General features: G+C 44.3%; 1 protein-coding gene across 1 annotated transcript in view; it reads right to left on the bottom strand.

The window, feature by feature from the left end:
* The window catches only part of MIPEP (mitochondrial intermediate peptidase), a 130,046-nt gene that overhangs the window by 73,706 nt on the left and 38,011 nt on the right, over positions 1–18,329 (bottom strand). Inside the window, exons 11-13 of the mRNA XM_068266943.1 lie at positions 13,909–14,062; positions 11,338–11,415; positions 7,041–7,245 (exon numbers count right to left, since the gene is read on the bottom strand). Of these exons, the coding sequence (XP_068123044.1) occupies positions 7,041–7,245; positions 11,338–11,415; positions 13,909–14,062 (437 nt within the window). The remainder of the gene's footprint in view (positions 1–7,040; positions 7,246–11,337; positions 11,416–13,908; positions 14,063–18,329) is intronic.

The following is an 18,329-nucleotide window of genomic DNA, read 5'->3' as shown; positions in this document are numbered from 1 at the left end:
CCTCGTTCACATGACAACCAGTAGATGGCAGTGCGATTGGAACGCAACGCGTACGATTATTATTATTATTTAGTATTTATATAGCGCCGACATATTACGCAGCGCTGTACAGTATATATATATATTGTCTTGTCACTAACTGTCCCTTAAAGGTAGCTCACAATCTAATCCCTACCAATATCATATGTCTATGTTTGTATTATGTAATGTATGTACTGTAGTCTAGGGCCAATTTAGGGAAGAGCCAATTAACTTATCTGTATGTTTTTGGGATGTGGGAGGAAACCGGAGTACCCGGAGGAAACCCACACAGACACGGGGATAACATACAAACTCCTTGCAGATGGTGCCCTGGCTGGGATCCGAACCGGGGACCCAGCGCTGCAAGGCGAGAGCGCTAACCACTACGCCACCGTGCTGCACCCCATCTGCTTTGGTATGCGTTGCGTGGCTGATCCCATTCACTGTAGTGAATGGGTCAGCCACGCGTTTTGCTAAAAAATGTGTGCAGCATGCGTTCGCGGACCACACTGATCCACAACGCACATAATGTGAACATCAGACAGTGCAATCTATGCATTTCTGATGTTTGCGCATGTCTGCCTCCCGCACGTATTGCCAAAATACGGGCGGCAATGCGTGCAATGTAAGTGAGGCCTTACATCCGCTCTTCCTTGGCAGTTAAGAGCTGCAGTAGTGATGTTGCACTAAACCAGGTTACTTATAATGGAGAAGAGAGGGAACTCTGCAATTTCACAGATGACCGACCATTATAGGTATCACATGACATGCAGTCATTTTATTATGTAGCCAAGGGCTGCTACAGAAGAGCAGGGTACCAGAAGTGATAGGCACCATAGGATGTGTCACTCCTTTCTTCTGCTGCATGGGGAATCAGTTCAGAAGACCCTGCACTTTCCTGCATGTACTGTACTAGTGTAGGCTCCTCAGGTCAGATCAGAGGACGGCACACTTTAATGCATGTGCTAGTACTATAGGCTCTACAAGTATAGTCACAAGAGCCTGCAGTTTCATACGTGTCCCTGGTAGGGATGGTCAATGAGATGTAAATAATAGATGCAGATTTTATGCTAACATTTATGCAGCTTGAAAATGAAAAAATAGAAACTAAATAAAAGTATTGTACTGTGAATGTTAATGGCTTCTGGACCCGCTGTCTCTGGGCTCTTAAAGTGTACCCGATATGGCGAAAAAAAATGATACGTACCTAAGGCTTCCTCCAGCCACCTTCAGGCCGCTGGCTCCCTCGCCGTCCTCCTGGCCTGTCTTGATGCTCTGATAGCAGTCCGGCTATGCGCACTCTTTAGGAGCCCAATGGGAGCACTTGGCCATGCCTCGAATGCACAGCAAAAGCAGGACTTCTCAGATGTATTGGGCCCTCCAGCGGGGGACTGAAGTGCCCTGGGAGGACGGCAAGGGAGCCTACTGCCTGATGGGGGCTTGAAAAGGCCTCAGGTGCGTATAATTTCTTTTTTTTATCTCAGGTTCTAAGGATCAGAGACTTTTTTTTTTTACAAAAAAGAGACGTGATCACTGCGATTGGCTCACTGTGATCACAGGGCTAGAAGCCAATGAAACTGGCTCCTGACAGATATGCAGCTCTGCTGTCAGCTTTGCAGTATCGGCACAAGCAAGGGGCGTGTGTGAGTAAACGTGGAAGTTGAAATCTATGCCCTGGGCAGGGATAAGTGGACATAAACAGATCGTAGATTTCAACTACGCTGGTCTGGAAGCGGTTGTTAGAATTTATTGTTCTTAATAAATGGAAGCGTACCTACAGTATTTGCAGTGAATAACAATGATGAAAATGTTATGGTTATTTATGCAATTTAGAAATTGACCTATTCGGTGCACTAGCATAGTTTGCATCTAATTGACCATCCCTACTGAGAACGTCAGTTCCACTTGAATAAAATCACCGTGCACGGGTGGCAGTTTCAAAGCTTTCTTTCTCCAAGTCCCAGTTACCAGGGTAAATCTGCGGCTGATTTTCTAATGACAAGTCTCTACACTTACCTCCCACTCAGGCAAGATCAGGGTGTAGTCTTTGTATGACAGAATATCACAGAAATGAAAGAAAACAAATAAGACTGCTCAACAATTAGCACTTTAACCCAGTTCATGTATAAGTGACAACAACTGGGAACACAAGTATGTGCAGTGTTCTCCCCAGAAAATTTTTCCAGCCGGGTGGCATGAAATAGTAGCCGGGTGGCATGAAAAAGTAGCCGAGTGGGGCAAGATGAGAATGCAGGGCCAGTACTTCTGTGAGCAACTCTGCTTACAGCATAGGAAGAGGTGAGCCGATAACAGCCGTGTGCTCACCAAAACTAGCCGGGTGGAGCATCCGGCTAAAAGAGCTTGGGGAGAACACTGTTGTGGCGTAGGAGGCATGAGGAAAGAGGGAAGCCAATGCGTGACTCTACAAGAGAACATTTCTGCTGCATGAAGTGTATCAGAACCCATGTCAAATGAAAGACGCTTGCCATTCATTCTACAAGTCCCGGCAGCGAAGCGCAGCACCCTATAGTAGTTGAAATTAGCAGCCACAAAAGATGACAAATATAGGGGGAAAATATAATTCCCGGTAAGCCAGTGGAGCAGAAAGTAAAATACAGTAATGTCCTATCCTTCAGGTCACAATTATTATTAATAGTCCTCATCCCCGTCCAGGTGGTGCTGCCAGCTTACATATACAGAGGGGATCACAGACCAGCGTCTGCTCTTCCCAACACCTGGGGGAATTTAGGGCCCATTTTCACTATGTGCGAATTTGTGCACTTTTATTTTAGCATACAAATTCACACACCAATTCATTCCTATGGGCCCGTTTCCATTAGACGCGAAAATCGCATCCCCCCCAAAAAACCACAGGGTTACTATTATTATGAACGCTACCTGCTGTTTTTGCATGCATTTTCAAATTTGCGTTTTATTGGGCGTTACCACATTGGCGATCAATAATGTCAATAGGAAAAACGAAGATAAAAAAAAAAAAAATGTGATTGTGCATGCGAATTTGCATTCGAAAACACATATGTATATATGAATTCACATTCGCATGTGGATTTCACATCTGAAAAATGACATGTGAATCGCATGCTTCTAGTGGAAATGTGTCCTCAAGGACCACCATTGCAAAAAAAAAAAAAAATGTAAAATGTGCACTTTTCCCTGAGTAAAACGCACAATAAATTATTTTTTTTCCTATGTTGCTGTCACTTACAGCAGGTATAAAAAAATGTGACAGATCTGGCAGGTTTTGGACTTGTCCATCTCTTCATGGGGGATTCTCAGTATTATCTTTATCCTTTAAAAAAGCACTCCATGGAAAGGATCTATACAAAGAAGCTTGCCAACCTTCTTACTCATTTAAAGAGAATTCTTACAATAAAAAGCATACCATTCTATTCATTATGTTCTCCTGGGTCCCTCTGTGCTGTTTCTGCCACTCCCTGCTGCAATCCTGGCTTGTAATTGCCATTTTTATGCAGTGTTTACAAAGAAAAGAGTAGCTCAGTGTGTGAGTCATACTGAGTATGCAGGGGGCATGGAGAGGGTGTGTATAGCTTCTATCCAATCACAAGCAGCACAGCACATTCCAGCCTGACTGCCTGAGCCCGACAGACCCATTAGAGGAGAGAAGATTAGATCATACAACAGAGATAACACAGCCACTGTGCAAATATGAAAGGCTGCAGTAAGCCAGAGCATATTAGAACAGATATAGGAACTTATAGGATAGAAGAAATAAGGATGAAAATTTTGTTACAGAGTCTCTTTAAACGAGAACTGTAGTGAGAGGTATATGGAGGCTGCCATACTGATTTCCTTGTAAGCAATACCAGTTGCCTGGCAGCCCCGCTGAGCTATTTGCCTGCAGTAGTGTGAATCACACCAGAAACAAGCACGCAGCTAATCTTGTCAGATCTGACAAAAATGTCAGAAACACCTGGGGCTTGATTCACAAAGTGGTGCTAACCTACTTAGCACGTCTTAAGTCTTTAGACACGCTAACCAGGGTGCTAAGTAGGTTAGCACCGGATTTCTCAATCAGATCGCGTGCTAACTTTGCGCGCGTAAAGGTTTACGCGCGCAAAGTTTTACGCGCGCTAAGTCCCATAGGCTTTAATGGGTACTTCGCGCGGTGCGCCCTGCGCTCTGTGCAGTACGCGCGTAAAGTTTTACGCGCATAAAGTTTTGCGCGCGTAAAGTTTTATGCGTGAAAGGCTTGTTTAGACGTGCTAAGGGGGTTTTCACAGGCGTGCTAACAGTTAGCACCGCTTTGTGAATCAAGCCCCTGATCTACTGTATGCTTGTTCAGAGTTTGTGGCTAATACTATTAGAGACAGAGGATCAGCAGAACAGCCAGGCAACTGGTATTGCTTAAAAGGACATAAATATGGCTGACACCATATACCTCTCACTACAGTTCTCCTTTAAAGGATAACGGAGGCCAATGAAAAAAACAACAAGCTTTACTACCTGGGGCTTCTTTCGACCCCTAGAGGTCACGCCTGTCCCTTTCTGCAGCTCTGGTATTTTCTCTGCTCCTGCTGGTAGGCTTTGAAGTACCGCCAACCCCTGGCAGGTCAGCATTGCGCGCAGCCGCAGTACACTCCTGATGAAATGGGTGCAGGCAGCACGGGTACACACCCATGCACAGAGGACGCCTCTTCAGAACCTACCAGCGGGAGCAGAGAGAAGACCAGAGCTGTGGCATGGGACAGTGGTGATCTCTAGTGGCTGGAAGAGGCCCCAGGTAAGTAAAACTATTTTTTTTTCACTGGCCTTAGATATACTTTAAACACTAGTCTGACAGTTGAAACAAGTGCTTTTCAGTAAGTGCTTTTGTACATAAAAAAATACCCGAGAATCTACCATGAGGCAATAGACTAGTCCAAAACCTGTCAGATTTTCACTACCTACTGTAAATGGTAGCGACATAGAAAAAAAAGGTAATTTATAGTGCGTTTTACTTGAGAAAAAAATCTACATTTTATATGGATGGATTTTAAATGTTACAATTTTGCACAATAGTGGTCCTTTATTAATATCTCCAGCAACAGAAGTCCAACACATGCTAGATGAATCTGTCTCTTGAAGTATGATGGAAATCTATTGTGTTTACAGTCAGTGTACAATGTGTACATCACTGAACTAGTTAGGTATTTTTCCTACTGTGACACTGACAGTGATCTGTCATTTTTTTTGCTGTAGGCTCCAAAGAGTGGGCATAAGTCTCCAATTCATCCCTCTGGGGACCTACAGTAGAGCATCAGCTGAAAAAGTTTGGCCTACCTCAAAATCCAATGGTGCAGTTCTACACTGCAATCATCGAATCCACCATAACATCATCTATGACTGTATGGTTCAGCTCCTGCTCAGCATTAGAAAAGGGGGGGCTGCAGCGCATCATCCAATCAGCGGAAAGGATAATTGGCAGTAGCTTACCTTCCCTGCAGGATCTTTACACTAGCAGGTGCAGAAAGAGAGCAACCAAAATTGCCTCTGACCCCTCTCACCCAGCTCACTCCATCTTCCAGCGCATGCCTTCAGGAGTAAGATTCCGGTCAATCGCTTCCAAAACCTCTAGACACAGGAACAGCTTTTTTCCTCAAGCGGTAGCCATACTTAATGCTGAACCACGTTAGAGCAGTTAGGACTGAAAGTAATCAGCACAGAACTAAACATGAACAATTCTCACATTGCTTACTGCCACTGTACTTATAATGTCCTTAACTTGTAAAATTCACACTGTCTGTCCTTGTATTGTTTTTGTTTGTGTTTGTTAAGCAACTGCCAAGACAAATTCCTTGTAGGTGCAAACTTACTTGGCGAAAAATAAATTGATTCCGATTCTGATTCATGCTAGATTATTAAAGGATACCCGAAGTGACATGTGACATGATGAGATAGACATGTGTATGTACAGTGCATAGCACACAAATAACTATGCTGTGTTCCTTTTTTTCTTTCTGTGCCTGAAAGAGTTAAACATCAGGTATGTAAGTGGCTGACTCAGCCCTGACTCAGACAGGAAGTGACTACAGTGTGACCCTCACTGAAAAGAAATTCCCCTTTTTACCTCTTTCTTGCTCTCAAAAGCCATTTTCTGCTAGCAAAGTGTTTCATAGTTGGAATTTCTGATCAGTGAGGGGCACACTGTAGTCAGGACCGAGTCAGCCACTTACATACCTGATATTTAACTATCAGGCAGAGAAAGGAAAAAAGGAACACAGCATAGTTATTTGTGTGCTAGGCACTGTACATACACATGTCTATCTCATCATGTCACATGTCACTTCGGGTATCCTTTAAAGCTATTTTATGTGCGTGTGAATTTAAAAAAGAAAAAAAGTGTAGCATGTGATCGGATAGACTTGGAAGAGGACAGACCCAGAGATTCCTAGGACTGAAAAAACACAAAGGGAACCAATAACAGGAACCAATAGTGCAATTTCTCAAAATCCAAGAAAATTTTTGGGATAAGAGGATTACTTATACTTTTCTGGTTGCAATAAATATGCAATCATCAATATGGCCTGCATAGGATTCCCTGCCACCGCTTGGGTTTGTGAGGATCCTTATTGGTCATGCTCCTGATGATCAGGTAGGACCTAAAAGGGTACTTCGCTTAAAAGACAACCTCCCTACAGTAGTATGAAATAGTAATACTGGGTGGGGGGCAGCCTAAAGTAATTAACAACTTAAAAAGTTTGAAAAAAAGAGAGACAATAGTTGGCTTACCTTTCCTGTAGGATATAGTAGCCAGTATTACTCAAAAGTAGTTCAAAAAGTTTATTGCACAGAAATAGGGCTAGATATTGTGTTTCGCAGTCCCTCCCTGCTTCTTCTGGTCAATAATACCACCAAAAAAGTGCAATGCAGCTTCCAGTGATCTGGTAAGTTATTGAAGTGGCCCCTTTAGCAGTGCTCCAAGGAAGACAATGTCCCCCTGAAGTGTCCCACCTCCAAATAAACTTAGACCAACTAAATGAATGAGAGATTGTTCTTACCAGTGACGTGTTGGTAGCGTGTCCTCCCCAGCATTGAATGCATGGCGTGTCCCATCTCGTGGAATAGATTCTCCATCATGCCAGGAGTTAGCAGCGTTGGCGTGCTCTTAGTGGACTGGGGGAAATTAAGCATGAGAACCACTACAGGCAGCTGATACTCTCCATCTTCCTTAAGCCGGCCACCTCGTATAGTGAAGTGACAGTCCTTGTGTAAAGAAACAAATTACATTGCATTTATTATTAACTGCAGTTAAACAGTTGTAGAAGACAGGATAACGGATATAAGCCGATAAGCCAAACATTTGTATATCGCTTTTCTCCTGTTGGACTCAAAGCGCTCAAGAGCTGCAGCCACTAAGGGGCTCAAGGGGCCACCCTGCAGTGTTAGGAAGGCTTGCCCAAGGACTTCTTACTGGATAGGTACTGACCCTAGCCAGGATTTGAACCCTGGTCTCCCATGTCAAAGGCAGAGCCCTTAACCAGTACACTATCCAGTCACTAGGGATATGCCCTTCCAGATCAACCTTTCTCTCCCAAAGCCTCCAGATCATGTAATGAAATGTATGCTCACGGTTTCCCAGTGTTTTTCTACCCCTGCTTCTATTCTATATACAAATCCGTAAGCACCTATGGGCGGCGCAGTTGTGGGCATTGGCTTAGTGTGGTGGATGTGTTGTGTGCACTAGGGGCTTGATTCACTAACCGGCGCTAATCGGTAATCGCGGGTAATAGTGCGCGGTGCGACGTTATTGTTGCACCCACTACCCCTCGTATCGGGTGCCCCCGAAGCAGCGCTTTGATGCGCCGTTTCTGGGGCACGCGATGCACCGTTTTCAGCGCACCAGGTGCGACGTTTAACGTCGCACCGCGCACTATTACCCGCGATGAGCGCGCACTGAGCGGGACTGGGCGCGAAGTAGCTCTGCGCGGCCGTTAGTGCGCGCAGAGCTACTTATGGGGCACTAAGAGGCTTTTCACAGCGGCGCTAAGCTTTGTGAATCAAGCCCCAGGTGTGCTATTCTTTTGAGAGTCTGGGGTTTTCTGAATTCACCTAAATGAGGACAGTGGTGGGTCAGGGTGATTCGACTCCTTTAGATACTAGAACATGGTCTCTCTTTGTTACTAGTGATTCGGGCCTACAGTAGTTTGGATCATTTCCTGCTAGTGATCATGTGACTGTGCAAAGAATAGTCTATGAAACATACAGCATATGTGGTTTCATAGTCAGTTTGGCTTTCACAAAAACTGCATTGAGCTCCCTTCCCAGGCCTAGCTAAGCTCCTGTTCATAACTCAGCTGTGATGGCTTAGATCAGGCCCGGGCAAACTATGGCCCATGGGCCGCATTCGGCCCACGGCTGCTATGAAGCTGACCGGTCCCATAAAGGGCGGGATTCCGCTCCTCTCCCCTTCTCCCTCCCCGCAGTTGGATCAAAAATACGTGCAGCGCACGTACGATAATCAACTTACCTAATCGCACTTTCAAGCGCTGATCTCCATGGCAATGGTGTCGTCATGTGACCTGCCATCAGTACGTACCAGTGTGTCACATGACACCACCATTGCCATGGAGATTGCTGGCAGAAACTACGATTGGGTGAGTAACTACCCAATCTCTCCCCACACACGCACTTTCCGGAGGGAGGATGGGAGACAAACTGTGGCTATGGACCACATTCTAGAGCAGGGGTGCCCAATAGGTCGATCGCGATCTACCGGTAGATCGTGACCGCCTGATGAGTAGATCGCGGCCTTTTGGCCGCGTCCTGTCAAAATCTGAAGCCGCGCAGCCGCGGCTGTCAGATTTTGCTGCCACTCGCATCAGGGAGAAGAGGGGAGAGGCGCGGCTAAAGGGGAGGCGCGGCTAGAGGGTAGAGGAGCCAATGAGGAGCCAGGTCTCCTCCCCTCCAGGCTGCTTGTGAGCCATGCGTCTCTCTTCCCCTCCAGGCTGCCTGCGTGCACAGCGTCTTCTCCCCCCTGGCTGCATGACGTGAGGTAGTGTAACATAGTCCACTGCAGGCAGAATCCCGGATTTGGCTGGCACCCCAAAAGGAGGAAACTGCATAGCCCCTCCGAACTGCATTATTCTGCTCACTCTGTGCACATGTGTACTATTTCTGCAGACCAGGCTGTGCTGCTGACATGTGCGTCCCCTTTACCCTGCAGTAATCGGTGGTTCCTCTTCTTTCGGTAACTTCCCTGCTCAGTCAGCTGCTGTCTCTGCTGTCACTCTCCAGCCTGCATCTGTCTCTTCTCATATGACGCTGGCCGGGAGTTCTATGCAGCTCGCTTGCTGTCCCCGCTGATCCTTCCTCTCACTGGGTAGTTTATGGCTCATTACTCTTATCTTTCTTTTGTGTTGTCCTGAACTCCTCTTATCCTGCTCCTCTCTCTGTTTTTTTTTTTTTTTTTTAAACATAAACCCTTTGTTTTCCCTTCCCTGGGACAATCCTTCCCTCTTTCTCTCATTTATCTTTGATTCCCCTTACATTCATTGATACACTTTTTTGCTGAGCCTTCTGACCAATCCTTGTTCATTACCATAGTTCCCCTCTGTTTTGGAGGGACAGTCCCTCTTTGGGAGCCCTGTCCCTCTTTCCTCCTCATTTGTCCCACTTTCAGGACTTTGTCCCTCTTTCTATGTAAATATATACATTTCTCCACTACTGTGAAGAGGAGAAGGCTTTTGTAATGTATTCACCAGGCTTGATATGGGGGGGGGGGGGGGGGGGGGGGTGTCTAGAATACTGTGACTGTCTATGCATGCTGGGGGGGGTGGTAGATCTCATGGCCGCAGCGGTTTTAAAAGTAGCTCGCGAGCCAAAAAAAGTGTGGGCACCCCTGTTCTAGAGGAATGCAGCCGACAGCCAGAAAAATTTGCCCACCCCTGGCTTAGATGCATGCAGTAGACCAAAGGTGGCCACACACCATACAACCTCATTACATGCAAAACAAGATATTTCAAGCGTTTATTTGTTATAACTTTGATGATTATGGCTTACAGCTTATGAAAACCCCAAAATCAAAATTCTGAGACTATTGGAAGACAATGAAAATGTTCAATATTCTAGGCTCAAAGTATCAGACTCTAATCAACCAATTTAATCCAAAACACCTGCAAAGGGTTCCTATTTCATATATTAGTTTCCCCTTTCAAGTTGAATTAATAAAATAAATGGACTTTTGCAAGACATTCTAATTTTTAGCATTTTACCTGTACCTTCTAATTACTATCATGTTACTGGGCAACTAGTTACATTATGCAGTTCCAGAACAATTTGAATATTTGTAGAGGGCCAAAAGGAGAACAAATGTCTCCCTACTGAAAAAGCAAAGTTAAATACAATTTTGCCTACCTGTGTTCTACTTTACATGAGCCAGAATTATTCCTTCAGGACACTGACTCAATATGCAACCAGGTGTGCAGAAAAAAACCCCCAAAGGTCAAGCAGTGCAGAGCTCACTTTGCAGAAATACATAAAAAAAACACGAGTGCACAGCCCAATGCATAGAAAGAAATGCAAAGGACCAGGTGTTCAAGGCTTAGTGTGTAGGGGAAAAAAATGCAAATTCTGAGGGCCCATTTAGAAGTAGATTTTGTTTTGCAGTGGGGTCAGTGTCTACTTACGGTAAATGCCAAGATAGGCAGATCTTTCATCAACTCTTCTTACTAAGCTTAAGTAATATAACCAAACGGGCAAGACTAAAACGGTACAGATTGTTTTTTCTTTTTTTCTTTAAAGAGAGTCTGAAGCGAGAACAGATCTCGCTTCAGACCTCATAGCTAGCAGGGGCATGCGTGCCCCTGCTAAAACGCCGCTATAGCGCGGCTTAACGGGGGTCCCTGTCCCCCCAAACCCCCTCCGTGCAGCGGGGGAGCGCTTCCTGGTTGGGGCAGGGCTAACCGCCGCAGCCCTGCCCCACGCGCGTCTGTCAGCGCGTATCTCCGCCTCTCCCCCGCCCCTCTCAGTCTTCCTTCACTGAGAGGGGCGGGGGAGAGGCGGCGATGCGCGTCTGATAGACGCGCTGGGAGGCAGGGCTGCAGCCGTTAGCCCTTGCCTCCAGGAAGGATATCTCCAGCGACCATTTTCCGACCAACATTTGCGGGGGGTGGGTTGGGGGTGAAGGGACCCCCGTTAAGCCGCGGGATAGCGGCGTTTTAGCAGGGGCACACGTGCCCCTGCTATATATAAGACCTGAAGCGAGATTTAGTCTCGCTTCAGTGTCTCTTTAATAGTAAAGCAGTATACTGACAAATATAAAGTGTACATGGTATTAAAGAAATAAGTATCCCTTACTTGTGGAGGTTTTTCCAGTCGGTGGAAAAAGTCACAGTAAATATAACCAAGTAAGCCTTCAGTTTCATGTACAACTGCCTAATAAAGGAAAAAGAAAGAATAATTATCTATGCATGCAAGCTGAGTAATTGAGTACATATAGTATATACTTGTCAGATCACTTATTGGTGATTGGAATTAACAGATATTAACATGTGTCCTGCTGTCTGCCCCCCATGTGACTGCTGTCTGCCCTCCCCCCCATGTGTCCTGCTGTCTGCCCCCCCCATGTGTCCTGCTGTCTGCCCCCCCCCCCCCCATGTGTGTCTGCCCCCCATGTGTCTGCTGTCTGCCCCCCCATGTGTCCGCTGTCTGCCCCCCATGAGTCTGACCCATGTGTCTGCTGTCTGCCCCCCCATGTGTCTGCCCCATGTTTCTGCCCCCCCCCCCCCCCCCCCGTTTGCCTCTACCCCCTCGTTCTTGTGTCCTCGGGTCCCCCCTGTCTAAGCAGCAGCAGCAGCTTACGTCCTCCATCTTGCCCGCAGCAATTGAAGACATCCGGCTTCTGTGGGTGGCTTCCTCTAGTGCCGGCTTGTAATGACACGTCATCGATGACGCGTCATTACAAGCCAGCATTAGAGGAAGCCGCCCACAGAAGCTGGATGTCTTCAATCGCTGCGGGCAAGATGGAAGAGGTAAGCTGCTGCCGCTTCTCACGCAGGGGGACCCGAGGACACGAGGAAGGGGTAGAGGCAAGCGGGGGGGAAGGAGACGGCCACAGCAGTACACACAGGCAGGGAATCCCCGACGGCGGGTTGTGGCTCGTATTGGCGGGCGTTCGGAAGACGGGGATTCCCTGCCTTTGCTGTATAAGACACAGGGACTTTTTCTCCCCATTTTTGGGGGAGAAAAAGTCTGTTTTATACGGTGAAAAATACAGTAGTTTATTTTAGGCAACTGTTGTACAAAGAACAAATGCCACAGCATACAATACAGGTACACATTTTCGATTTTAGACATCTGCGGAAGAATCTGTCTATATTAACCAATAGGGAACAGCATATACTTAGCATATAGACAGCAGTCCAAATACAAATATAGTCAAAAACCAGGGGAAGGTAAATTAATGGTGGATCCTCTGAATAGTTTTCCATTAATATTTACCATATTAACTGGAATAAGTTCTGGGAAGTGCTATCATTCCATAAGATGTGTCTTTTATGAATTATATATCATATAGAGTGCAACTAGTCAACCATCAGTTAGAAATAAAGAAGGTAACAACAACAAAAACCAGTAACAAAGGGTCCAGGGGTTCAGCCTAAAATGTCTCTAGTGTCCTGTATACTTCAGTGGGTATATGCGATCTATGTAATGGGTTGTTTATGAGAAATTGGTTAATGCTCTGCAGTGAGCATCTGATATTTTACTTTTTGCATGTATGTCAGTGGGGTTCTTTAGTGTGGTTAGCCGCAAGGGACTTGATGGGGCCACTTGTCTCTTTGCATCCATACAATCTGCAACCAGGAGATGGTTCCTTAGTCTCTGCAGTAACATTTTATAGTCTCCCCGACCAATGAGATGCTAAATCTGAAGTGAACTTAATTGTCTCAATTTCTAGCTGCACACAATCAATTTACAGGCAAGCAGGGATTGCTGGCATCTCATAGATCATCTATTCTCCCCAGGTACAAACCTCAGACTTTAGCTACTTCTGGACCGCAAGGCTCTGGCCTCAAAGACCAGAGCCTTTTTTTCATGCGGCTAGTCTGTGATCACTGTGATTGGCTCACAGTGATTACCTGGTAAGGGGCCAATAAAAATGGCTCCATATCTGATAGGAGGAAGCTTGGCTGTCACATGACAGCCAAGCCTGCAATCCTGGCAGGCAGGGATCGGCTTGGGACTGCAGTAAGCTGCGGCTTAGAATATATGCTTCAGAGGTAAAGAGCTGCAGATGTGGAGTAGATTCTACTTGCCACAGCCCTGAACCGGTTAAAAGCAGGACCGATGCTAAGAATCAATATCAAAAAAGTTTCTATTACTTTTTTAAGTTGTATCAAAAGGTATACTTTTAACAGGAAAAATAAAACTATTTAAGAACAAGGCAAGACATGATGTAACCACTTTTAAGTTAACCCCATCACACAGACATCCATGCAAAATAGTAATAAGTTAATTGCTAGTCATAAATACATCCATAAGTAATGAATCGCTATATGGAGGTCTACTGCCCTGACTAGGAGTGTCAAACTCAAATACAAAGTGGGCCGAATTTGTACACTAGGACCTAGCTGCGGGCCAACCTCAATGTCTACTGGCCAACTTCTTCTCTTATAATGTTCCCTGGTGTCTAATGGCCCCCCCTCCAACCCCTATACAGTTCCCTAGTGTTTAGTGCTTTCCCCCTACCTCCCCCATATGGCTTCCCTGGTGATCTAGGGCTTCACCTCCAATATAGCTTACCTGGTGGTCTAGAGTGAACGAAATATAATGCAAAGAGGAGAAACCACTTGAGGGCCAAATTTGGCACACGGGCCATAATTTGACATGTATGCTCTAGACAGTCTACAGAGAAGAAGAAAGAGTTACCAGTTTCCGGACGTCTTCACACCACACTTCTCCTTTCTCTGGCTGCTCAGAATACAGAGAGATGCCCAGGAGTTGGTTAAAAAGAGAATTTAATCCTTCCATGCAGGCACCAAGTGAAAAGAATGGTGAATACAAGCTGGGTTCTATATTATACCTGATGAAGACACAAAGAACTGTAGAGTTAGTTGTATATACAATCACAGGACCATGTTTTGAGTACATTTTTTTAAACTGATCTACACTGAAAATGATAGACATGGCCTCCATTTACCTGCCAGGACACAGAGACACATTTCTCAGATACCATTAGAGATGCTAGAGTTAAGGATCGAAAGCACTTGAATAAGGCCCCTTGACAAACTCCATCTCAGGGCATGAGATTGTGGCCGTTATTAAATTCCACCTTTTCTCCTAAGAGATAATTTTTCATTTTCTTCTTAAAATAACTTTTCAGCGCTCTGCGATTGAAAAAAGTACCAAAAAGTAGGTGATAAAGTCCTGCCAACATTATTCTGAGTATTTACTTGCTTTCTGTTGGCTTAAATGACATTTTATTGATAAGGTGTTAGTGAATTGAATTAGGGCCCGTGTCTCATGTTCATGAGTTATACAAATTCCTAATAGGTCATCATTCCAGTGAAATGCACATTACAACATCAGGAAATCATGAGTTAGATAGTGGGAGGAAATAACACATTTCCAAATGCTTTATTTGTGAATATCATAAGTGGAACCAAAGAAGTTTAATTTCTTTATAGTAAACTACATTAGAGTAATGCGGTTTGATATAACTGCAAAGGGAAATTTAGCTGATTATAAATCCACTGTCACATTGTTCATAATGAGTAAGGCAGAGGAGGAAGAGGCATGATCAGACATAATTACATTTTCCCGCCAAATGTGAGGGGTCCCCAACCCCAGTAAGCAGGAGTCGCTAACCACTGATGCTGCACCTTCTTCTATCCAGAGGGATTTGTTTAAAAAAAAGAAGAAGCACTGAAAGGCTATCTTCTCCTCCATATCTCCCATCTTCAAGAATCATCTGAGAGGAGTCTGGCTGGGAGACCATGATGCTGGGCTCTAATTACTTTAGGACATAATCAAAGGACTAAAACAGGCAGTTAATCCTTTATATTTTTCTGCTGGCTACATTAGATTCATTTTGTTAGTCATGACATTTTTTTTGTGATAATCCTGTAATGCACTCTTACTTTTGTAAATAATTGATTTTAAATCTTGTTACGGCTAATATACCTGTTAGAGTATGCACAGATACAGAACCTACCTTCCAAAGAAACATTACCATATATAGAGATTAGATTGTTGCTTAGAGGTAGGTTGTTCTGAAAGAATTTTTCCTTTAGGCCTCTTTCACAGTGCAACGTTAAAGTCGCACGTTAGAAAATTTTATAACGCAGACTAAACGCACAGCAATACAAAGTCTGTGCGACATTCACAGTAAAGTTCAGTGATTGAACGATTGAAGGTGCACCCTGCTGATCTTTCTGTTTAAACCCATTTCAGTTGGCACATAGATTGTGGCCCAGATGTTGTAACATCTATTTGCAGTTGGAATGATAGGCAGATGGGGGGGGGGGGGGTTTGGGGAGCCGCTTGGGGGCAGAGTGACCATAGTTTCTATTTTATTTTTTTGAAACACGATGCCTATCGTTACCCTGTGTCCGAGAGAACTGATGAAGCTTGGTTAAGCTAAGTTCTAGAAAAAGAAAATGTTAGGCACCTGTAGCAAGACTCACCCTTCCTCGACCCCACACTTAATCACCAAAAACTGCCTTTCCCATTCAACATTTGCTCAACAGAGTCATCGAAAAAGGCCTTATTTGCATTAAATTCATTTTTTTTTCAATCAATGCTAATGTTTAATCTATTAAAAATATTGAATGTGGAAGGTTTATCTTTAGAAAGCTTTAGACACAGAGGATCTGCTAAACAGTTAAGCAAGAAGTACATAAAACGTACTAAATAAAGTTAATGGTTTGCTCCATAGTCCTATCACTTCCTACTTCCAGTAAGCAGAAACATTAGCTTCCATAGTGACGCCATCCATTACACTGAAGAACCAATAGGAACTTTTGGTAAAAGGAAGAGGTGGAGCTCAGCTCAATCTTTGCAGTAAAAAGTGTAATTCTGCATACTAAAGAAACAGTCTCCTTTGCTGAAACGACTGAGTTTTTACTAAATACCTGTGCCTAAATACTGATTAAGTAATTTTTCATTAGACACTCAAATTTCTTTTGCCTTAGAGTACGAATGGTTTGCTTTAGAACCATTTCTTCCTTTAATAAACCAAGTGGTAAACAATATAACAATATCAAGGGAAATGAAAAGAATTTTCTAATTGCAAAATCATTTTCAAGAGGCTCCTTATTAACTAGAACAATCCAAGCTGTCTGCTGAAAGCAAAATGTATGACTTAAATTTTGACCATTTACACAAAAAAAACCCCAAAAACACTTCAATAGACTTTTTACTGTCTCCTGCTGTGCGGTGCCTCATGTGTGTTTCATTAGCTCTCCATATGGAGGCTAGTTCTCAGTACCAGTTATAGGAGTATCGTCGCGGACTGTCATAACAATCACAGCTAGTCTGTTGCCCAGGCTTCTGGTTGGCAGAAAAGAGCCTCAAGATGTTTGACATCTGTGTTAGTTCGCGCTACGCTTGTTCTTTTCAGCCTCTGCCAGCAAAACAGATCTCTTTACCCCTCCTTATATTGTGAGCTCAGCATTCCACCACCACTAAAGGTCAAACGTAAAAGACAACCAAATGTGTTCGTAAAATAGGATGGCCTTGTTTAATGGATGGCAAGGGAAACCATTATCAAAACAATAAAAATAAATTATTATTGAACAAAATTTACTTAAAGTAGCCCTGAACTGAGAGCAGGGTTTTCCTATTATCCATGTGTTTATGAGAGCGGTGCTGCGACCTTCGTCACAGCACTATTCCTACTATCCAGTGCCCCCAAGGGATCCCTGCAATTATCCAGGTAAATAATTACCCAGTCGCTCAAACCACTGTCAATTCATAACATCAAGGAGTCACCCAGCCAACACCTGGATCCCTACAGGGTGTGAAGTCCAATACAGAGAGTACAAAAGACTGGGTCTCCACCTGGATTTTAATTTTAAATGTAATTGTTTGTGGGTTTATTACAAAAAATGTATGTAGATTTAGTTTTACTATTTAGCCACAAGATGGCCTCAGTCAATTTTTTTTCTTCCTGTAAGCGAGCGCTCTTGCTTACAGGAAGAAGGGAGGACGTGAAACTTTTTTTTTTCTTTAGAAAGATCACGGCTTCTTATAGAAGTCGTCGGTCTTTCTAACAGGGACTTAGATCAATGAATGGGAATTGCGTTCCAACTCAATGATCTCCGGGCTAACGGGCAGCGGCACATAGCAGATACATCCAAAAGGCTAAAGTAGTTAAGATTGCTAGATCTAGCAGAGAGGTGTACTGAGACGGTGGAAAAATGATTAGTTCTGTTTTACTCATATTGAGTTTTAAGGTCATGACAGAGGATATAGCAGACACACAGTCAGGACCATGTGTGAGGAGGAAGTTAAGGTCTGGGGCCAAGAGGTACAGTTGTGTATCATCTGCATATATGTAATGAGTTGATTAAGTTGCCAAGACCATGAATATAGGATGGAAAAGAAATGTGGGGCAAGTAAAGAGCCTTGAGGTACCCCCCCCCCCCCCCACACACACAAAGGATGTGAAGAGGAAATCTGATCTGAATAAGAGACTGTGAAAGACCTTCCAGAAAAATAGGAAGCTATCCAGGAGACAGCAAGGCCCTTTATGCCAACAGATGAAAGTATTTGTAGTAGTCAGGTATGGTCGACCGTATAAAATACTGATGACAGATCAATGGAGGAGTATGTAATAATGGCCTTTGGATTTAGCTGTATGAAGATCATTGGCCACTTTAGCAAGAGCTGTTTCTGCAGAGTGGTAAATTCTATATCTGCCTTTCAGAGGGGGTTAGATGCTTTCCTTGCACTGAAAGACATCCATGGCTATAATTACTAGGTAATTCCCAATCGTGCTGATCCAGGTATTTTATCTGATTCAGTGGGTACTGAAGTTAGGAAGGGTTTTTTCCCCCCCAATTAATTGGTCCAAACCTTGTAAGGTTTTTTTTTTTGCGGTCCTCTGGATCAACCGAGATATGTGAAGGTGCAGGCTAGTATTTGCACCTTAATTTTCTGGTTGAACTCGATGGACATAGGTCTTTTTTCCAGGGCTGTGGAGTCGGTACAAAAATCTTCAGACTCCAACTCTGACTCCTCAGTTTATGAAACCGACACAGACTCCAACTCCAACTCAGAGTTCCCAAAATGGCTCAGACTCCGACTCCTCGGTCAAATACTTACCAGGGCTGTGGATTTTGTACAAA

Source organism: Hyperolius riggenbachi, chromosome 2 (genome assembly GCF_040937935.1).
Source record: "Hyperolius riggenbachi isolate aHypRig1 chromosome 2, aHypRig1.pri, whole genome shotgun sequence".
NCBI lineage: Eukaryota > Metazoa > Chordata > Amphibia > Anura > Hyperoliidae > Hyperolius > Hyperolius riggenbachi.
Note: the sequence above shows the minus strand (reverse complement) of the source record. Positions and strands in the feature narration are given on the sequence as shown.